This window comes from Dipteris shenzhenensis, chromosome 6, assembly GCF_047967505.1.
Source record: "Dipteris shenzhenensis isolate YYH24624 ecotype China chromosome 6, Dip_SZ_1.0, whole genome shotgun sequence".
NCBI lineage: Eukaryota > Viridiplantae > Streptophyta > Polypodiopsida > Gleicheniales > Dipteridaceae > Dipteris > Dipteris shenzhenensis.
Genome location: NC_141601.1, coordinates 57574365 through 57598395, shown reverse-complemented (window position 1 = coordinate 57598395; position 24031 = coordinate 57574365). Strand labels below are relative to the sequence as shown.

The 24031-nt window shown below is 41.9% G+C and overlaps 1 protein-coding gene across 4 annotated transcripts in view; it reads left to right on the top strand.

Moving 5' to 3' along the window:
* The first annotated feature begins 12300 nt into the window (after positions 1-12300).
* LOC147901405 (glycerol-3-phosphate acyltransferase 9-like) overlaps positions 12301-24031 on the top strand; it is an 89019-nt gene continuing 77288 nt past the window's right edge. Inside the window, exons 1-5 of one of the 4 annotated variants that reach the window (XM_087375535.1) lie at positions 12301-12541; positions 16007-16165; positions 16773-16892; positions 17255-17312; positions 17496-17614. In XM_087375535.1, the coding sequence (XP_087231661.1) occupies positions 16131-16165; positions 16773-16892; positions 17255-17312; positions 17496-17614 (332 nt within the window). In that variant the 5' untranslated portion in view covers positions 12301-12541; positions 16007-16130. Of the gene's footprint in view, positions 12810-16006; positions 16166-16771; positions 16893-17254; positions 17313-17495; positions 17615-24031 lie in introns of all 4 variants that reach the window. The other 3 variants (XM_087375539.1, XM_087375534.1, XM_087375540.1) reach the window with 3 other exon arrangements.

Sequence of the window (24031 nt, the reverse complement as noted above, 5' to 3'; positions counted from 1 at the left end):
CGTGGCTAGTGACAACTTTAGCACCTGTCTCAATGTAGCTTGCACTTATCTTGACTCCCAACTCTTGGTACTTCCAAACTTCTACACTGACCATAGCTCCTAGATCTCGTTTTGTGGATGACTCTTACTTCATTCATGCCTTTTCCTTCATATCCTTCCAAAGTTCCCTTACAACCTCTATGCCTTTTTTCTTCTAGAGAAAGAAATTTCTAGTAATGCTTTGACAAAAACAACCATATGAACTAGCAATCCATGAGGCATTGATCGTGGAAAAATAAGGTGAAATTTTGGTTGTTAGAAAACTAGCTTGTTTTCAAAAAGCCCAGCTATGTACCTAGGTAATCTCTAAAATAGGGTATTCCTACATGCCTTGAAGAAATACTCCTACCTTTTAATGGTCACCCTAGATCCTAACATCCCACACTCCCAAATGGTACACAGGGTGTAGATAATATCCTGCCAAATGGCGATGAGAGTGACCCAAGGTGGGACTTGGTGATTTCTCATCACCAAGTTGTAGCAAGCAACCCAGATGTTCCAAGCAGTGATGTTGAGCTCCATCTCCCAAACACTATTCTTTTGGGAAGAAATTGGATGTTGCCAAGAAAGGGGAGTCACATCTGTATGTCGACTCAAAAGACACTATGTACATGAATCGTATAAGTTAGGGTGACCTTGTCAGTGGAGAAGGCATGGCCTTATTCTTTCAACCAAGCTACCATGGCCTCCTTTTGAAGGGCCCCTCAAGATCCTTTGTGTTGCAAAGTAGCTCCAAAGAAAGTGTGGGATCATATCCAAAAATCCATTCATGCACTAGTGGCAATGCCCATCAATCCACATCCACTCCAACTAGGGGCTGATGGGCATCCCCATGGACAACCATCCACATGAAGTATGAGATCTTTCGTGGCTAGTGGCTAGCCCATAAATGTGACAAAAATCTAGAGATGACCTCTAGGGCATTTGTTATTCAATCCAATGTTGTTCTATAGAGGGGTCCACAATGCCCTACTCTAGATGGCCAAAACCACTTGCCCCATAAGGGATGTCGCTCCCACTAACCCGTCTTGCTCCAAATTCTTTTTTGTTTTTGGGCAAAAAAGAGAGTTGATGTTTATATTATAATCAATGCTCCATGCCTTGCCAAATCTGGCCACCACTCTAATCCTTTATGATCAAGCAAGTCTAGGGGCCCATCTATCTTTGGGCCTCTATCAAACACTATCTAAAGAAGCCCACGTAGCCCCACTCTATAATGCTTAGACTAGAAAGAGCCCTAGTATTGATGTAAATACTAAATCAACGTAGGGGTAATCTGTTCATGAAGAACTAGCCATACCATCATGGAGGAGCTGAACATCTATGAAGTCCAACCCACCAAGACTCAAGGATGGTGGAGTCAATTTCTATCATTTGCATGCATACCCTCGTAAATGGGAGATGGCACTCAACCGTGCCTTTGCCTCTATGACTCTATGCTCTTAAAAAACTAGCTAATCCACAATCCCACTAATCCCAACCAAATACATTTGGTGACACTCTCTCGATCCCAAAATGCCAAAAAATGGGTTGGCACACGAACTCCCTTTAGCTCTGTGCGCTAGCCCAAATGAGTCCTCTAGAGAGGTATTGCTACTACACCCTTCAAGGAATTATCATCAATGGTGGTGACCCTTTCCCATAAGGTAGCCTTTGAGAAAATCCACTAATTAGATTCCTGCCACTGGCCATCTTTTTGAGGGGTGTTCTGGAGAAGCCCTCCCTAAAGCAGAAGCTTCCAAGGCTCTGGGTGTGGAGTGAGTCCTCACACTACTAGCTTACCCGAAAGATCTCTACTCTAAATCTCTGGGTCTATGATGCCCATCCTCCCTCTACCTGGGGTATGATCACTATCTTTCAAGTGACTATGGCTCTAGTGTTTCTTTTGCCATCTAATCTTGCCCACAAGAAATTGTACTTAGATGTCCCATGCATCCCCTTGTAAAATACTTGCACGAGGCAATGTACCAAGCCATGGCCAAGAGATTGTCGACCATGGTCCACCCTACTAAGGTGAGTTTGGTCAAGCTCCAATGCAAAGATTGCACCACACACTCTCTAGGACACGGACAATCTACTACTCTACTAAAATATCAATGTCCATATGGCAACCTATGTACCTCGCTGTGTGACTTTGTGAGATCTTGTTAAAACCAAGAGTTGCTCCCTAGTCCAAGATCTCCTAAGCCTCCTTAGTTGGTGTAAGGAGTCCAATTGGTCTTAGCCTTAGATGCTTGATACTGTAGCTCAAGGGCACCCAAACTCCCTCAAGGCTTGCTGCCATGCCCTCCACAAAAAGGTTTGTGGTTTTTGCAAACTCCAAGTCTAGAAGCTCATCCCCTAGCAAATGAATAAGTGCATTCCAGTGAAACCAACCATCTGGGAGCTCAAAAGTAGCTCATAGTGTCTACTAGGAAAAGAAAAAGAAAGGGCACTAGAGGGAAATCTTGATGTAATGAGTGAGAAGGAGAAAAGCCTTCCCAGTATGGACCCCAATAAGCACATGGCTAGCATTAGTACCCTCCAAAAAAGGCCACTCTCCCCTGTCATTATACTTAGCTTCTCAATCCAAGAGAAGAACAATGATTGATTGAGCTCCTCCCATGCTCAAATCACTGCCTCCCAAAGAGGGAAGATATTGTCCTTGATGCTACGCTCTTGAACCAAACCTGTTTGAGTGTCATGTATGATGTCAAAAAGAGGGGGGGGGGCACGATTCCCAATACAATGCTTATACAGGTGATCTCATCACTCTAGCCTTTTCCAATCAAGTGACGAGCCTTTTACAATCACAATCCATGAGACCATGCCCACACCATGTGATGGAGATTGCCCCTTCATTGTCACCCTAGCTATCTCATCCATCAAAGTTGACTAGTGACTTCTCCTATTGGTTTCCACCAACTCAAAAAAACGGGCCACCATAGCTCAAAAACACGATTATTTGTCAGTTCATTGGCACTCATGTACCATGCATGATTGAAAATGTCCAATATGCATTCCTCACCATAGAAACTATGTTGAAACCATAAGAAAGTTTATTAGTATATATACCTTACTTAAACTGGTGTCTATGCAAAGTTTCATGACCATTGGACACATATGGACAATTTTTGGCACATGATTCAATTTATCACGCCTCCTACATATCATGAAAATGGGTTGCCATAGCTAAAAAATGTGACTCTATCGATTTGACACTATTTATAGGAGGGCTTCCTTTGCTCCTAAACAAATAGTTGCCACTTTATCTTAGGCCTTCTTGTGGCTTGCACATGGTGACTTGCTCCAAGTCAAATACTTTCATGATATTAACTTTTCCCATAAGATTTAGAACAATGTCATATTGATAGAATAAGACAAGGAAGATCTTATGGGGGTGATATATGAGGTGGAGGATTACCTTAAAGAGGCATGTTAAAGCAAGCCTACAATAAAAGAATGTCATTAGTAGTAGCAAACATAGTATCCCATTTATTTTAGAAAGAATAGAAAGGAATTTTCCAATTGTCTTGGATGGAGAAAGTTGAGGATGATTTTGCTTGAAAGGCACCCTTGCATACAAAGGATTAGGGGCAAGGGGATCAAGAATCTCAACAACGCCAAGCATCCCAAGGTGGATCACACACACAATTGGTAATATTTCAATAGCAAAACTAAGGAGTACCCCAATAATATATTGGGTTTTGGGAATAGGACTATTTTCTTAGTGTAGTCATTGATTGGTTTCAAGAGTACTTGGATGTATTTGTGTGGTTCTACAAAGACCTAAAAGGAATGCTACTAAGATCATTGAGTATTCCATTAACATGCCTCCTAAAGTTAACCTAGCTCATCCCAAGTGAACCCTCCAACTCTAGTAAGGTGGTGTAGACCAAAATTCAGTAAATGGAGCAAGAAATCCTAACCTATCCAATGAACTACTAGATTTGGTGAGTGGTATTGTTAATATGCCCAAAATGAAAGCATGCAAGATCCATGATTGTGAGTACTATAGAAGTCAAACTTCTATGGGCCAAAAATAGAAATAGGTTTTCACTCCCACTAACAAGTGGGATGTTCCTGGGCATAAATGGTTACAATGAGTATAACCAAGGGATGGCTAGGAAGATTTTTTCAAGACTACCTTTGTGCCATGAGGGGGAACATACGCACATCATCCTTCCATGAATAGAAAGTCAAAAGAAAAAAATGATTTTTCTATTTCTAAGAGGCTTTTAGAAAAATACTTTTATGAGTAGACAAAAATGTGAAAATGCTCCTAGTGAGAGGCTTTGTAGTAGGGCTTCCAACCCTTAACATTGAGTTGAAGCCTCCTAGCATTACTAATAGAATGGGAGAATGGGAGGTTCTTCTCATTTCCTACATCAATCTAGTCAAATTCTTTGTGGTCCCATTGCAAGTACTTTATGGGAACACCCCATAAGGCCAAATCTTCCATGATCCCAAGGGTATGTCCTCTAGATATGAGTTCGAATACCATTTCGAAGCCTAAAAATATTGCTCCATGTGCCCCGCAATCTCGACTACCTACTGGAAAAAAGCATCCAAGATAATATTCTCATCCATGGACCTAGATCTCCTACCTCTAGTCTTGTGGTCATTTTTGCTGACAAGAATGTGACAAGGAGGCCTCTAGTACTTGAGTGACAAGGAAATACACCTTGTAAAGGCCTTGTGGTCAACCCATGTTGTGACAAGGAAGCGTCTCATTGCTTGGGTAACAAGGAAGTGACAACAAACCTTTTGATCACCCCAAGTGACAGGTGCCACAAAGAGGCCTTTGGCCATTTGGGTTACAAGGCAAAGACAACAACACCTTTGATCACTCTAAGTGACAAGGCAATGGCAATGGTGGTGCTACTTAGTAAAATAACATTTCTTAGCATTTGGTTGAAACATTGAGTCTTGTCCCCCATCTAATGTGTTAACTTTTGTAAACCATATTTATAAAATCTCATGAGCGTGCTAGATCCTTGTACATGAAGGATGGATTTCAGACGATAATTGTATTTAGATGGATGACAATGTTGAGTCATGGATCCTATCAATGTAAGGTATATATGCGTCCATGCTGAAAATGAAGGAACACTACAAGAGAGATAGAGTTTGTGGATCCAAATGTCATGAAATTCCTCTTGAGGAGAGAAAAAAGAAGGTTGGATATCTTCCTCAGTGAGAGTCAACTTTTCATAGCCTTGTTGCCTTGCTTGAGTTTTGCATAGTCATCGGGATATCTCAACTAGCTAGTGGCACATAGTAGTGTCTATAGTTTGAGTCCTCAACTCAAGTCGATAATCGTAATTGACAAAAACTCATAATAGAGGTGTGTCACAGTCCATAGTTGTCTTAGGCCCTTAAGTCTCTAATAATACAAGTTTTTGGTCCTCATAAGTGTCACTTACACTTTGTCTCCATCATATTTATATTGGAAGTTTCATTTTGGGTGTTTCCTTGTGGATCACATCTTAATTGAGAGAGAGAGTGCTTAGAATATCTTGGTTAGTTTTTTATAATGGAGTGTTAATGAAATGCTCTACAAAGGATGACATTTCTAGTAAGTTGTATGTTGAAAATTGTAAAGAGTTGAGAAGCTCGCTAGTTATTAATAGTTGTTGAGGACTTCCCTTGTTGGATTAATCCATTGGACTAGCTTAGCTTTCCCCAAGCAAGAGAGGGTTAGTATTGAGATGTCAACAAGATGGATCTTGCTAATGAAGGAGGGATAGAGATGATGAGGTATAGGTATTGCAATACATGATTGATTTGTTTTGACCTTATGAGGAAACTATAATTCCTATTCATCTATATATTAGCTTAAAAATGGGGATCCATTGGGGACATGGTGCCCTACTTGTAGGTATATCTATTAATTAGAAGGTAGGTTAAGCAAGTATATGTCCAAGAGCCATAAATAATGTAATTAATTATTTGATATCAATCCCATGCTAGGTCCTAGGGTTTCGATGGGGTAGGATCCATAGGTGCATATGAAGTGGTCACCTTTATGTGTCATAAGTAGACCTTGGGATGCTAAGGGATACTCTTTAAAGGGCAATGATGTTTCATGACTAGTATTATTCACTCTCTTTTCATATGCATGGCATTCTTCTATACCCCTCATGCTAAATTTTTGCTAGCATGTAGAAAATTATATTAGCAAAAAGACATGTGTCCATTGGAGGACCAATCTTGCTCCTTTAAATTGAATGAACTCTTTTATATTTTCATCATAGTAGTCAACCATACATCAATGAGTGGAATAGGGGAACACAAAAAGTTGGCCTTGCCATCATGGTTAGTTGGGATGATGGCTAGACATGGCATGCCAAATGGCAAGTATTGGCAACCATCAACCCCCCACATAGTGCCTCTTTGTCATTATTGTTAAATCGTGGAGGTTTAGTTGATGTGCCCTTCACCCCGACACTCACCTTGCACTATTGCATCTGATGAAGTTTCCACTCAAGATAACCTCTCCATTACCTAGATTATGCTATTGCATGATGCCAACTCTTTATTCATGTCTCTCACTCTTCTTTGTCACTAGTTAAGGTCACCTTCAAGGCCTTTGTCAGCCTAATCCTCCTGATGTCTTCCTTGTCTTACCTCATGAGAATATTGGTGCACTAGACTTGACAAAGTTTCATCAAATTGATTTCCTAGTACTCAATGTCCCCTTATGTTGTCACAAACACTTTCAAGTTGTTGGGCTCCTACCATATCCTCACTTCTACTTTGATGTCAACTTTCTCGCAACTCTCGCTCTCCAATAATGTTATCTTATAGTGAGTTTGCTTATCTTATTACTTATTTGTCAACACGTAAGTGGGACTGAAAGGAGGAGGATTGTCGTAAAGTAATTAAAAGGGAAAAAACACAAAGAAGTTTTTGGCAAAGTACTTATTTTATCATTATAGTATTCTCATGGCTACTAGTTCCTTACCATGAGCTTTAAACTAGCCTTTGTTGTTCTCCCTTTACATGAATTTACATTTAATTTTCACTCCAGCTTCTACAACACACTTTGGAAGAGGGAAGGCACCCACAAGTACACATGTACTCCACATATCATATATCTTTTACATCAATCATACGTAGCCCCTCTAGTGATTTTGGCCCACAACCTTTCATCTATAGGTTGCCCTGTACCACCTCCTCTCTTGCCTTCTTCTAGAACCACTACCCCCCTTTGCTTTTGGAATTGTGTACCTTCATCATCTATACCCACACCTCTTCCATCATTAATACATCATCTCTAGTTTCATCTACTCTACCTATAAGTCCCTCCATATTTCTATAGTTGAGCCTGTGGATTCTTATAGAGTTATTCATAAACCACAAATGGTTGCAATGCGAGATCGCCATTGTAGAGATCAAATGACCCATAGCTATGTGACTTTACTAACACTCCTATATGTTCACATGATGATTAGGATCACCTCCTACATTGATGGTTTCTCCACTAAAGTCTGTTTTGTTCGAGAAGGTTACTTGCTCAATTACAAAGGAGGGAGTGCATCCCATTTTTGCACAAAGTTAATGTGAAGGAAGCACCAAACACTAAGATCAGTTGACCGTAATGTATAATGGTTTTGCTACCCATACTTCACTTGGCCACTTCTTTTCACTCTAGAAGCCTCCATTGAGGCATTGGCTCCCATTTAGCCCATGGGTAAGGGTTGATTCTCCACTAGATGATGCATGAGCGAGTACTTCATTCAATTTCTTCACTTGTGGTCATACCCTCCGAAATCTAATTTGGATCTTGAATTAAATATGTATAGTGATATGAACCATTTGGAGTCATCATAAGGGGATATGGTTCTAGTCTTTAGCCTCCTTTTAAGTATGCAATAGACTATTTAGCTAGGGGATAGTGGACAACCTCCAAAGTTGTCTGCCACTAGGTACGTAAGAGCTAGGCAAGTAAGAGCTTCAAGTCCTAGGTGCAAAGTTACTCCATAGGGATAGGTAGGAGTGGCCAACAAGGGCCTTGCAAGCTATACCTCAAAGGCGTAAGGGGTAGCCCACATGACAGAAGTCCCAACAACGTTATTTTTACAAGAGGATATTCAACATTTATTGAGCTTTGCCTACCAAAAACTAACAAGCTTGTAGATTATCTTGCTTTGTCCTCTAATTTTTTTCTCTACCCTATTGAGCACACATGAAAATAGAGTCAGAAGTATCAACAACTCCTTGCCTATGTGAAGGAAAAGGGATGAACAATGGATTGAACGGGGGGAACCTTGACGATAAATTCACTATTCCACTTTAGCAAGCAATGGGTTTCAAGGGGCAAACCCTCAACCATATGTTCACTATTACACTTCAAGGGGCCCTTGCATCCACCTCATGTGCATTTGAGCCTCCTACCTCTTATCTTAACCTCAATTGACAAGCATCAATGAAGGAGAATTAGTGTGCATGCGAGAAAATTTTAGGCGTACGAGATTCAATGACAGTAATGTATGGGCCAAAATGGTCCATGCATATGATCTAGCCTGTAGTGCATGATATTTTGCGCAATTGGGCACCATGCTCTTCAAAACCAGAAGACACATGTTGATGGAAACGGAGAAATTGATGGCTCTCCAGTATGTGCCTCTCAAGGTTAGGAGGCTTTTTGCAAGAGAAGAAAGAGGGTTGGAAAATAGAGAATGAAGGGTTGTAGCAAGCAATGGATAGCCTGCAAGAATAGAGGAGCACATGGGAATGATAAAGAAGTGACATCCAAATCCAGTGGAATGGGAATGATAAAGAAGTGATCTCCATACCCATAGATAGGAGGAATGGGCTAATTTACAAGTGGCGTTGAAAAAATTATAGCAAAAACGTAGAGGAACTAGATGAAAATAAACAACTTTAGTTGAAAAGTGAGTTATAGGATATGGTGAAAAATGGGTGCAATAGATCTTTCAAATCCATGAGAGTCACTTAAGAAGGTTTAGAAGGCTTAGAGTTGCCGATGCATCCCTTTAGATTCAAAGTACATCCCTTTAGACCAAACCCTCTACTTTGTAGGCCAAGTGTACACTTGACTACTATTGTTCTAAAACAAAATATGAGCAACATTGTGGACACATTGGGAGATGAGGAAGAAGTTCAAACTCATGATACTATTTGCACATCTCTTTTACACCTTTTTCACCAAAACTCCAAAAGATGTTTTGTTTTGATCTAGTAAGGAGTTGCTCGAGATGCTAGTTTTGAGCTCTCTTAGCATAATGTGTATATGCATTGAACTTTAATTCTCTTTGACTATTAGTTCTTTCCAGTGTGCACATGCAACACCTTGTAATGCCAAAGACCAATTTATTTTACATATTTGTATTTATCACTTATTAAAATTAAAAGGAGCACTAGCAAACCAAGCGTAGTTCCAATCAGTCACTTGGTAAAAATATATCACCCCAATTCTCTTACTCATTGGGATGATGAATGATAGTGAGGAGGGGAAATGTTATACAAAATTTTGGGACATCAAAAAGCCATAGTATATCAAAGGTGACTAGGTGACCTCTAGCACATTTAGGGTGACAAGATGGCTTCTAGTACATATAGGTTGACTAGATGGCTTGTTATACATGTGACATAAGCATATGGCCTCTTATCCATGTGAATCAACAACAAGGTGGCTTCTTGTACATGGGGGTTGACGAGATGGACAGTGGTACAATGAACTATCAAGGTGGCCTCTTGTAAATCTAAGGTGACCAGGTGACTTTTAGTACATTTGCATGGCCAAGCAATCCATGGTACAATAGTCTTAACCACAATGGCTATGGAGATGAAAATGATAAAGTTGCTAGCATTCAAGGTGATTTGACACAAGAGGCCAGTCCACCCCAAACCATAGAGTTACAACCATGAGTTCTAAGTTTGTATCTAAAGCAGTAAGGAGATACACATGGAGAGGTTGTGAGGCCGCTAAAAGGTTACAACACCACTAAATGATGAGAGGACTCCAACACACTTAGGGCTGAGGGCATCCCAAGGTCATTAAGAAACTGATTAATGAAATGCCATGGTCCAAAACTATTGACCATGATGTCTATGGAGGTGATGTGGATAGGGTTGATCGTGATGTCTATGGATGTGATGAGTATAGGGTTGCTTACATTTGAGGACTCTGACACAAGAGGCTTGTCCACCACAGGCCATTGAGTTACAACCACCAGCTACAAGGTTGCATCTAAAGCTACAAAAAGATGCATATGGAGGAGTTATGAGGCCACTAAAAGGCTAAATCGTCACTAAAAGATCAGAGGACTTAGACTTAGGCGCACTAAAGGCATCCCAAGGTCATTAAGGAACTAAGTAGTTAAATGCCATGGCTTGGAGATGAGATAGGAGAGGGACAAATGAGAGTGGGGAAATTTATATTCCATTGATAGGAGAAGCCGTTGGTCATCACCAACGAGATGTAACAGTCAAGGTGAAGGTGAAGGGGGGAGATTACTTAGGGCTATAATTGTATTGGGGATTGTGATTTGAAGGGTAGAGAGGAAAAGAGGCTAGAGCTACGAGCTTGCACATGTAAGTATTTGTATTGCAATTCATGGTAAAAGCAATTTCGATTGCCCGTTTTGTAGTGTTTGCAAGTTGTGTATTGGCTCTTGTCTCCCTTAAAGCATTATCTCATCTTCATGCACACTTTGTATCATTGTACTACTTATCCACTTATCCACACTTTGTACCACTGTACCACTTCTACCACAACACCTTAGATGCACATGTACCATAGCACCCCTCATACACTTTCACCACATCTTTCCTCTCTTTGCACCAAAAGCACATAGAGTAAGCGAGTCGGAATCACACATAGGAAGCAAGTCTCTCGTATTATTGATCCTAGGTCATTGGTGATACCTCTAGAAGAGTATATGCCCCCACCTTAGACAACGAGTGAATCGTGGCTCCTTCATTTGACTAAATGCAATACATGGACATACCAAATGTTCTTGTACATCATTTCTTCAATGTGTTTGTTAGATAGTCAAAGTCTAAATTCAAGGGGCACATAAATTTGGGATGAAGTTTTTGAAAAACTTGATTTGTTACCTCTTTGCATAGAAAAATATACTAAATGTGGAAATGCCTTTTTAGACATTCAACTACTCATAATTTGTTTGGAAAAATTCCATACTTGTTTTCTAAACAACACTAGCATAGATATACACTAGTGTCTTTAAAGCATTTAAAACATGTCTCACATGTTTCAAACATATAGTTTCAAGTAATTTCGTTTGCTCACTTTTTAATATGGGTTGTACACATCTCTTTCTTTTCTTCCTATTTAATACATCCCACTCATTTCTTCTTGAATTATCAATACCAATTCTATCCTCCTTAAAATTTACAAAATATTTGCTTATTTGCTCCCATTCTTGATATTCTATTGAACTTGGCAACACATATATTTGCACAAATAACTATTGCCCTATTGTTGTGCACTAGTGTGCATCTTTGCGGATTCAATTTCCATTTCCTTATTTGAAGAACATGGGATAAGTGTTTGTATTTACCTGCTTCAACTATTTTCCAATGCATTCTAAATTTCTTTGATAGCATATTGAGAGAGAAAATATAATTCAAAATACTTTGTGGGACATTTCATGCATGCTTTCCATGGTCTCGTCAAATTTTTTTGTACAACAAATTCATGTTTGTCTTGTGAAATTGTAAGGAAATGTTACATATTTGAAACATGTAAGAATAAATAAAATGAATATCTGCTAGGAATATACAATATGTAGTTAGTATTCTAGACAAAATAGAATGAATATAAGGATCATCCACTATGAGAAATAAAGTGCATTGTTAGTTATACAACATAGTAATATTCATCCATATTTGGATACATTTTAGCTAATTGTGTTGAAAAACACTCGTCTCCAATATTCTAAATTCATTTGAACACTTGAATTCATCCAACTTGTATTGTGAAAAGATTGCAATTTTTGCATGCGATGAAAAATGATACTTGAATCCAAATGAAACACAAAGAAATATACATTTATTTTCTTCATAAGGATGGATTTTTGCATTTACTTGCAGGGAGGACTTGAAATACTTCTCTTATCTCTCAACCTATCCAATCTAATGTGAAATTTCTCATGTAATTGAAATGAAGAGCAACAACAATATACAATTGTGAGTTTTTTTTAAGGCACAAAAAGGATGAAAATGCAATATATAAGGGCCTCGAGCAATATACAATAAAATCATCGTAATTAAGAAATGCAGAAGGAACTTGTCAATCCAATCTCTCTTCAATGGATGGATGACCCGATTAGGACAAGAAGGAAGGAAGGTCGTTAGAAACTACGGCATGGAATCAGCAAGAATCTCGTTGAGAGTCCAAGAATACCCCAAGAACGCGGATTATTCAATCGCAGATTGCCCACGTGCTTCCTTTCTTGCTAGGGACGCCCATCTTTTCATTTTGCCAAGAGAGGAAGCTTCCCAGTGAAATGCAAAAAGACACATCTCGACAGCTGAGTAAAACTCTTTTAGACTCTATTGGATCAGATACCCCCCCCGCCCCTCCCCCCCGGCAAATTCTTTTCCAATTGAGCCCTCTCGCATATAGTAGAACTTACCTTGAATTGAGGAGAGTCACCGGAGTATTCGTTTATGATCGTTTCCAGCCCTTAGGCTGCAATCTTCGAATCAAAATATTTGTGATTGATTCCAGGAATTTAAGGAGTCGTGCATGAGTAGCACACGGCCGGCGGTTTGTGATTGAGTTTTCACAAGTTTAGGTAAGAGCATTATGTGATAATAGTGTTCTTAGCTGGAAAAATATCCTGTGGGGAGATCCAAAAGAAGAGAGACTATTTGAATTCTCTTCTGCTGGGCAAGAGATTCGTACTGTATTTAATTATTGTTGTATGAGGGTATTGATAATACATGTAATTGTTGGTGTATTAGTTGGATGAAAAGAATGCTGATATTGCTGCATTTAATTCATATGCATTGTTGCCACAAAGAACACGTACTCTGCATATGCAGTCAGGTTTAGGTGTGAAGCTTTACAGACGTTTCAAGTTAGAACCCATAAAAGGGTGCCTCACAAGGCGTGCCAAATTTTTGCAAGAAGAAGGTTAGGGCATGAATCTGTTAACAGTCACATGACTGGTTGGAAGGCAACATTACTATGAGTTCCTCTGCGTAACTAATTTTGCTATAGGTAAGTGTACGAAACATCATAAGACTCACAAACAAGATTATGAGCCAACTATCTAGTTGCAGGGTTGGTCCCTTGCCAGAGAAAGTAGCCCATAAGGTATTACTCCGTCACCGAAAAGTGTGACAATGGATTGAGCCTCTGCACACTAGCAGATGTAGGAGGTGGATACACTGGAACGTGTGTTGATGAGATGCCTGGACATTACGAGATCCAAGATTACTTGTGTTTGTCCAGGGTTCTCTCGACAGACCGATCGCTGACTACTAGGGCTTCCCTCTTTGCTGAGGTAATCGTATGTTGGGAGAGACTCATGAGGTTCAGGGCCAGATAGGGACCCTGACATGTTTCTGTTAGAGATTATGGCATTTCAGGTGTAGAGAGAGAAGTAGGCACACATTCCCGTAAAGGGCATTTTGCCAGGGTTAAGGGCAATTGTAGGACGGGTTGGTAGCCTGTTTTAGGCTGGCTGGTAGAGGCTGATGGGCCCTATGGTCAGGGCTGTGTTGGGTCCCAGTGTGGGCTCCCAACCAGGTGGGGTTACCACTGGTCGGGCCAATCTGACCTAACCTGACCCTGCTTGTGCTGGATCAGCACGACCTGCAGTCAATTTGACCAGCCCCTCTGGCCGACTAGGCTGGCTGGGGGCTATAAATAAGCCCTCTCTGGATCTAAACAGTTGCTATTGCCTATTTCTCTGTGTTGATTTCTCTCTCTCTCTCTCTCTCTCTCTCTGTGTCACATGCTTCTGCACAGCACAACTTCCACAGTTTCTTCCTTTGTTGAGTGGACACTGGGGGTTGCGACGCAGAAGCTGGCACTTTGGAACGCTAGATGCACAGTGCATGCATGCAAGAGCCCCATGTCCCTGTCCCATTCAAGGTATTCATGTAACAGCATCACAACATTATGCTGCATTGCTGCGCCAGTGTTTTAGTAAACCGGCGAGTAGCATCTCTAACATTATTGTTACATGTGAATACCTCATTGGACACCCCAGGGGTGCTCGCGTAGGGCTCATCTCAGCTTAGGCAGCACCCTCCATCTCCATTAGAAGTTAGAACCCTGTTTGTCGGTGCTCTAGTAGAAGGGGTAGGAGGCATTTGGGCCTCCCTGGTGCATCATCACTTCAGCAAATGGGATCAGAGGCCTCCACTCCTCTTGGATTGCTACCCAGCACAGGGACAAAAGGTTTTTATGCCTTACAATAGTAAGAAAGTGGCAGGTCTTGCACACCCCCACTTGGATGTAGTAGCAAGAGGGAGGCCACTCTGCTGTTCCCCTGCCACCTTTCTACCTCTATCACTACTAGCAAAAGGCTTCAACCTGTCCGGTCCATTGGTGCAATTATAAAATTGAGAAGTTGTTGCCAAGCGCGAGGAGGGTGGCTCATCGTTGCCTCCAAGAGTACTATGAGGAGGAAGCCCCCCTCTTCCATCATGATCTGCATGAGTCAAGGTAGCAGAGGGCATTTAGTCCCCTTGCTTTGCGACCACCATTAAACCTAAGGCAAGGGCATATGCATGCCAGTAGAATGCCTGAAAAGGGCCTCCCAAAGAGACGTTCGAGAGCTCCCTTCTTAGAATAGTGTAAATATTCAAAAATCATATGCTAGTAAGCACTTATTAAAATACCTCTATATTTCAAAATTACATAATGTTTGCGTAATTGTTCACCCCTCTAGTGTAAGTTCTTGGATGTTGAATTCAAATGTCACTCACATATTAATGACACTCAAAAAGCATGCATTTACTCTCCTCACGCATATACATGGCATGTAGGTTGACAATTTAAGAAATCTCTTTCTATGCTCATACATGTGATGCTACACGTTTGAGATTGATCCACCTACCCTGACTTCCCCTTGGAGCACACAGGTGTAGATGGAGGACCCTCTGGAGTGGTTGCTAGGGGGTGGGTTTGCAGTTCCCCATATACCTTGGACCACACTTGGTTTGCTTCATACCTTTGTACCATGGATTCATTATGGATAACATGGTGCATCATCAAATCCCGAGGTACCTGGTGACCCTTTGAGCGTACAGGAGTGTGATCTCTTGATTTGTGCCAGTTTGGGATCGTCTTGGAGCCCCCCAAGATAACAGCCTCAGTGGGTGGAGGTCGCAGGGCTTCCAGGACAGTATCATCATATTAGGGAGCTTGGTCATCTGGCCAAGGAGATTCTTCTCCAGTAGATGGTGACCTCTTCTAGTGCTAGATCCCGCAAGACAACGGCCTCAGTGGGTGGAGGTCGCAGGAGTATTATCATTTAGGTCATCTGGCCAAACAAGCATGGAGATTCTTCTCCCGTAGATGGTGACCTGTTCTAGTGCTAGACTCCTTGGTGCAAATTACAAACTCGTTGTCATGTGGGACTAAGGTCAATGATGCACTGCTCTGTAGCACGATCAGACAGCTCTATACATGCTGCTTAACTTGGACCTGTCCTCACAGCTTGACCATTTTTTAGATAATAAAATGCCCAACTTTCAAATGCTCAGATGTCAGTTTTACCAAATAGTATAGACATGATGCTTGTTATAGGATGAAAATTTATATGAGTTGGTCTATAGACTCACTAGCACATGCACAGTACCCTATGGATGCCGCAAAATGTTTTCCCCCCCCTCTTTACTAAATCCATCTTTTTAAATCTTGAAAGGTGATGTTACATACCTCTTGCTTTTTCTGTGATGTATTGCTTGCCTGGAAAATGATTGGAAAGCAATGCCTGCTTTTAATGACTACTTGTTGTTCGATTATGACAAGCAGGATTTACGGCCCTTGACATTGACGGCACATCTTTCAGGATTTACAGCCCTTGACATTAACGGCCATCTTTCAGTATTCATGGAAGCACAGCAGGAGTGACTTTGAAACACACATTTACACCACAATGCATGTTGTCAACCATTCAAATTTGGTCTCTAGGTATACCTTTGTCCTCCCTTTTCTACCTCAACCTCAGTATGCAGGCATTCACGTTCATTATGCAGGCATGTTCTTGATTGACAATTTGCTAACAGCACCAGATGTCCTAGTAAGTTTAAGCATCATTCAAGAAATGCTCGAGATTTTGCTAGGTTATCTCCAAGCTGTTGAGAAATGAAAAGGATTCCTTTTCACATCCTTTTTTATGTTGCGTGAGGTAATGATTGGCCCACTTCAAATCAGTAAGGATGTTTGCAAGCAGTCTGTGCCGTGTGTGAGGGTGCTTGTATTCATGCATCTTTTGCTTGAAAATCATATTTAGTTTGAGCTTGTCATGAAATTAATCATTATACCTTGTGGATCAATGTAATTATGAAGCAGTTCCGACATCAGTCCAGAGCAATTTGACGAGAAGATCAAACTGAAAAAATGGTTTGTGATGGGAGAGAGGAAACAAAATATTGTAATCTATGGTTTAATTGTATTACTCTAAACAATCTTTATTTTTTAAAATGACGACAGAGATGCACATGAATCATTGAACAAATCTGCAAGGACAAAATCGCAATCTGGTTCTGCTAAGGTTTTATGTTTGAGGTTTTTTCAGAGAGAGGCAAGATCCATCTTTGATACAGCCAACTGCATCAGAAATATATCTTTACCAGCTGGGTGTGGAAGAGCTGATGGGGAAATTATGCTACAATATAGAGGGTGACATAGTGCTTCTGTATCCTCCTAGTTCAGATGGATTTTTTTGGCTGTATAGAGATCTATCTGTAATTGGTCTTTCCTATCATTGTCTGCTTGCTGCTGCTCAACAGAAACGGTTCAAAGGTTTAGCAAATCGGAAGCGAAGTATGTAACTTGAAGTAGTTAATCATTTGCTAATGTAATGGAACCTATGCAAATGTTCCATCAATTCATGAAGATGAAATTTAAAGTGCTTTATGTAACTGTTTTCCTTCAAGCAAAAGAAGAAAAGATCATAGGTGGTTAGATAGTAGACTGATACTGTATTTCACAAACAGCAGTTTGAGTGCAATCAGAGAACTAGAGTGTGTTTGTGGATATATCCTTAATTGGCATCAGACGTGATTTGCTCGATATCTCGCCAGGATTGAACGAGGCTGCAAGTGCCATAATTGATGTGAGTGAAAAAATCTAGCTTCACGCATGTGGTGTGCTATTTAATGTTTCCATGGGGTTCAATTGGTCATTCTGCACTTGTGATGAGTCTTTGAGAAGCTTTTAAATGTGGCCATTATTTTATAAAATTTCTGCCATTCCATTTGATCTTTTATTTTGGCTGATGAATTGAGTTGAAGCACAGGATACTTTCACAAGGTGTTTCAAGTCAAACCCACCAGAACCATGGAATTGGAACTTGTATTTGTTTCCTCTTTGGTGCCTCGGGGTGCTTGTGCGATATCTCATTCTCTTTCCCATGAGGTAACTCGAGTGTATTTGTTATGTTCAATCTTTTAGAATTGAAATATTTTATGCTTATCTTTGGTGTCTAGGGTTGCAATTTGTGCATATGCTGATTTTATAGTGGTGGGGTCATCAATGATCATCCATGTCGAGGTCATTGGATAAAGTGACAAACTATTATTGCTTAGGGATGAGAGAAGACCTAGAGGTTTTGGATGAAGATCAAGCTATTATCAACGTAATGTCATAGCATGACACTCCTTGAGTTCCTGCCTCTTCTCTCCTTTGTGCCTTCTGCCTGCACCCTCCTCCTGACTGCATGCTCACAGCCTGTGTCCCGCCGGCTGTGCCTTGTTCTCTCCACACTTCCCCACTTTTTGTTAAGCTGTGCAACCTTTGGCTGCTGCGCTGCCTCAGGCAGTGCAAGAATACCCAAGGAGCTCTCAGCTCCCCATAAGTCTATTAGTATTTGCGAGTACATTGAGCTACTATTACCTTAGAACATCAATACATCACCAATTCTCTTTGAAAGGTGGTATACATGTATTGGCCTTCATTCAAAAACTTTTCAATGTTTACATTGAGCTACTATTACCTAAGAACATTAATACATCACCAATTCTCTTTGAGAGATGGTGTACATATTGACCTACATTTACGTACTAAGGACATCAATGCATAACCAAATCTCTTACAAAGGTGGTTTACATAAACATCTTCATAACTTCTCATATGAATTGAGCTACTATCACCTAAGAACATCAATAGATGACCAATTCTCTTAGAAAGGTGGTGTAATTAAACACCTTTATGTATAAGTGGTGTGCACACACACCTTTATGACCATTTCTTTTAGAAAGGTGGTGTACATAAACCCACATAAATCGTTTTATGTGTAAGAGGTGTACATATATACCTCACTTGGTATTAAAAAACACCCTTAACTATAAAAATACATTGACATAAAGTTTAAAATATACCATTAAGTATAAAAACCTGCCTCGCCTGTCCCATCCAGTATGAGCAATCTCAGGGAGCAGCCCGGATCTTCCTCTAGGAATGGTACAAACTAGAGCGCAATCTCGTGCTCTTCTCACAGGGACCGCAAACATGTCGAACGGCTCGCGTCCAACCTCTCTGGAGATAAGCGACTCTAATCCTAAAAAGTCCCCTGAAATAAATATCCATGGCGAAGCATTACTTCAACTCTAGATTTCAAAACTTCAAGACAATGTTTTCAATCTGGTCGAGAAAGTCCAGCAACTCCAGGATTCTCGCAGTACAGAGGATGACAAGATTGTTAGAAATGACCCAACAGAGGGTATGCACAACGGAAGACTGATAGAATAGCCCATGGCTTAGACAGTGTGGTGTGGGGAGAGTTATCACAAACTTCTTAACTTAATGTGCATCACATAGATGTGCAGACTCATCAATAGACAATAATCCAGCCATATATAGAAACCACCAAAATAATATATTTCCATCCAAAGCCATGGACACAATACACAAGAGATAGATCTAGAGTCCCAACAATGGTGTGCTCCTCTGATCTTACCACAAGGTACTTCTACTATGTGTCGGATATCTCTAGACTTGAGCCCGCGTGCTCCACCTCGAGCGTCTGTAGACTTTTGGTCCAGAATGATCCTCTCCACCTTACTGCCTGTGTATCAGCCTCGGTGGGCAGCACCTTGAGCTAGGTTTGCAGCTTCCTCAGCCTATCTTTGTCCTCTTGGTTGTAGGCCCAGAGATTGCTGATGTGCTGCTCCAAACTGCTCCTTAGTGGCTGCTCCAGAGAATGATTTATGAGGGCCTAGAGGCCCTCCTTTTATAGGCCCAGGGGCCTGTCATAAAAACCGACCAGTCATAGCTTCATACTGACCAACCAATCAGCTGCTAGTCCAGCCCTTTAAGGGCTCTCAAACCGGGGCCCTTTGGCCCTCACTTCTAGGGCCTTGGCCCTCCAATCAAGGCAAGGGCCCAGCCCTATATAAGGCATTACATTCTAGGACTACGTAGTGTGGTTGCAGATGCTCTCAGTAGATTACCTCTAGCCTCAACTATGGTAATCTCTACATTATCTGTGGATGTTCCGAATTCTTTCAAAGGGAAGTATCTCCAGGATAAAGAGTTCAGCATAGCAGGAGGAGTTCTTTCGAAAGATCAACCTTCCACTTCAGAACAGAAGATCTTCTCATCCTATTCTTATGCGGATGACCTTATGTATTATCAAGATCGCATTTGTGTACTGCATGACAAGGATGTTTGACGTTTTTTGTTAAAATAGCATCATGTAGTTCCTTGTGCTGCACATCTCGGCATCAACAAGACTTATAGGTTACTCAGTGCAACATACTACTGGCCTCAGATGAAAAGCGACGTCATCAAAATGGTTACGTTTTGCTTATCTTGAAAGCAAGCCGACGACTTCTAGCAGGACTTCTTCAGCCTTTTCCAGTTCCAACTGAAAGGTGGGAAAGTATTTCCTTGGATTTTATTACAACACTACCACGATCATCCAAAGGTAACACTCAGATTATGGTAATTGTTGATCGATTGTCCAAAATGGCACATTTTGTTGCTTGCAAAAGTAGTGCCCAGGCTCCGGACATCGCCAAACTTTTTCATACAACATTTCTTCTGACACCATGGATTGCCCAAGAAAATCGTCTCTGACAGAGATCCTAAGTTTACCAGTCACTTTTGGATTTCTCTTTTCGAATCCTTGGGTACAACTCTACTGTTTAGTTCAGCCTACCACCTAGAATCAGATGGCTAGACTGAAAAAGTCAACCAAGTTCTGGAAGAAATGCTCCGACATTGTATTCAGTCACGCTTAGCAGCTTGGGAAGAGTATCTGCCACTCCTCGAGTTTGCTTATAATAACTCTTTCCATAGTGCCATCAACAACTTTATTCCAAGCAGCTTATGGACACACTCCGATTGTACCAACGAATTTTGTACTTCAACATCGAGTGGTCCTAGCTGATCAACTGGTTCAAGAAATGCAAGATTTTCTACTCCAAGTCAGGGATCATATGCGAAAAGCGCAAGAGTGGTATCGACGGAGACATCACCTTGAATTTGAAACTAGTGACATGGTGCTTTAGTCCCACATCACTACAAGATAGTCAAGTCTGTGTTTCCTAAGTTGCGACCAAGATACTATGGATCTTTTCAGATCGAGAAGAAACATTCACCTTTAAGTTACAAATTGGAATTACCATCATCATGGGGTAAAATCCATCCGACATTTCATATTTCTTGGTTAAAGAGATATATTCCAGGTGATGAAGCAGTTCCTCCTGCAGGTGATTATGTCCCAGAAATCGAAGATGATTATGTTCTCCTTATTCCTGAGATTATTCTGGACCATTGATAGCAAGAGACTCGACATCAACTCATCACGGAATTCCTTGTTCTTTGGCGAGATCAGGACGACTCCGACGCTACTTGGCAATCTGATGAAGACTTACAGCAGTATCCTGACATATTACAGTAATATTTTCAGAATTTACGATGATGTTTTCTACACCAATTCATTATCTCCACCTGGGTCTTATTTTGAGTGGGGGGGGAGGTCTCGATCTGCGATGTATTCCTTTCTCTATACCTTAGACTTATGGATGGTTTGATGAATGGACACTTGTGGAAGGGTATGCCCTTTCGACGGGACACTTCCTATGAGGCACAACCCTTCACAAGTGATACATCCTATTGAAGAGACACTTCCATTGTAATGTACCCTCTCATCAAGGGTCACACCCTTCACAAGGGTACACAACTCTTCATGCACATACACTTTGGAGTACACACCTTTTCATGTGTGACTCTTCACTCTCTATATAAGAGAGGACCAACTATATGGATGACACACTATAGACACTCAAGCAATACAAATATTCCTTGTTCTCTGCTTTTTTGGATTTCTTATAGTCGTCCTTCAGCAAGGTCCTTGCCTTCATGCTCCACTTCCATTAGGGCTTTGATACCCTATTAGAAAAGTGAACTCTATCACACAGAGGGTATCCCGCAGCAACGGAAGACTGATATTTAGCCCATGAATTACACGCGGAATCGTTCACTATGGAATCAATGCTTTATCAAGTGTGAGTACTTCACAACATCTATGTGTATGTGTAGACTAGCAAATAGACAATGCTCAGAGACAAATTTAGAAGCAACACTTTTATATTTCCGTCCGTCCACAAACCTGACAAAATACAATACCAAAAGGTTCTGCCTAGCACCTCTAGATCTTTGGGCCTGCATGCTCCACCGAGCGTATGTCGACTCTTCGTCCAAAGGATCTCTGCACCTTGCTGTCCAGAACCTCAGCCTAGGTTGGCTGCCACTCAAGCTCAGTCTGCAGCTCCTTCAGGTTCACCTTCACCTCCTGTGGATAGGCCCAAGGGTCTCCTTCTTGCTGCTCCTGTCTGCTTCCAAAGGGCTGCTCCAGATGATGTCAAATGAGGCCACAAGGGCCACCTTTTATAGGCCCAAGGGCCTGCCCAAAAAACCAACCAGCAGTCTGCATGTGGCCGACCAAAACAGGCCGACCAGCCTGCGACAAAAAACCGCCCTGGAGGAGCTCTCAAAACTAGGGGCTTTGGCCCACACTTCCATGTAGGGCCCAGCCTTGTACCCAGCCTATAAATAGGGCTGGTTGGATGGCTATACCCAGCCCAACCAGCCTGTCTAACCAGGCTGACACCTCTGCTGCTGTCCCTGCCATTTGTGCTGCTCCAGATCCGCCTTCTGTTGCAGCCTCATCGCCTTGCTCTGGAGCTCCATCCAGCCACTGCTCTGCTCCTGGACATGCCTCTGCCAGTCACCTACTCCACATCGCTGATCCAAGCTCCCCGAAGGCTCCAGGTATTCTTCTAGATGTGCTGTCCACATGATAGCCTTGCTGCTGTCCATGTGGCAGCCCCTCAGACATCCTTCTCTCTCTCTGGTCTGCCCCCCCGATGGGCTTCTCATTTGGAGGCTCACAGGTGGGGGGATGACCATTCATTTCCCAACACACGCAAGCCCTTGTGGAGCAGAGCCCAATTCTCCTTCGTCCACATTTGGTGTTGTTCATGCTGTGATAGCATGGCTTCACAGTTGACAACATGGATTCAACGCAACATATGCCAGGCTTTCTAGTGACGCTCTATATCGCCTGCCTCATGAAGGAGTATCGCTACATTTTGCTTTGGTACGTTGCTGGAGTCCCCATCTACAGTGGCTTTTGGTTACAGGGTTCCTCGGCTCAAGGTGATGGCAAAGTACCTAGAGTCACTGCTAGAGGTGATCCTTCTCGAGACCTTGGAGGGGGGTGCATTGCGACAGAGGGTTGAGGTTTCAGGACTTCCAAGGCAGTGTCTTTGATGCACATAGATGGGACACCTAGTCAGAGCCTATCCTTGTAGTACAGGTTGAGCTGCCACTCGGCCGCAGCCTCAATCATGTCAGCACCAAGAGGGCCGTGTAGGTTGAGCAACTTGAATAGATATACGGTAGCACAAGGAGGGGACTTGGACCCAGGTGGTCCGGAGGAAATAATCGTGCATAATAATCATAGACACTGGACACGTCAATAACAGCAAAAGCGAGCATGAGACTCTCCCAAGAAGAGTAGATTAAGGGAGCCCTGTTGGAGGTCAATGTCCCCACTTGTGAGCCCCCATATAAGGAGGAAAAAGGGTTCATTGGACCATGAGGGGAAGTGATTTGAGGGGGACTGTGTTGTCTGCAGGATGTGCAGCAGCAGCAGCAAAAGAATAGGCCAGGGGAGGCCCTATTTATAGGCCTACCCTTAGGCTGGTTGGCCTAGCCAACCAGGCTGGTTGACCAGTCAACTAGCTGGTCGGTCTTGGTAGGGAAACCGTTGTGACATTTTGCGCCAGGAAGTCCGAAGCATTCCTCAACTGGGCAACTTCGTTTTGCGTCGTGCGCGCAGTTTTTTCAGGCAATTTCGGATACCGGAAGTTGTGTATCTGTGTCGGGCAACCCAGAAGAGTTTTGATCAGTTGTAATGGGGTTTTACCTCCCTTTTGGAGCTGTTCATGCTATTAGAATTTCATTCTGAGCAACATATCAGAAGATACCAGCAACTGATTTTCGTACAGTTCGCCTCTCCACCTCGCCTCTCCACCTCTCCATTTGACTTGCCCGTTGCTTCTCTAGATCGCCACTTGCAGCTCTTGCTCCGGATTCGACTTGGTGGTTCGATGTTTGCTCCTACTCCAGATCGAGATCCTTGCTTCAGCTCATTTTCAGCCTCTCCCAGTTGGTTCTTGCAGATAGCATTGCACATGTCTTGCTTCAGCTCATTTTCAGCCTCTCCCAGTTGGTTCTTGCAGATAGCATTGCACATGCGTCTTGCATATTGCATTGCACAGGTATCAGTGCATTTGGGATAGTTTTTTGGCTACACATTGAGTG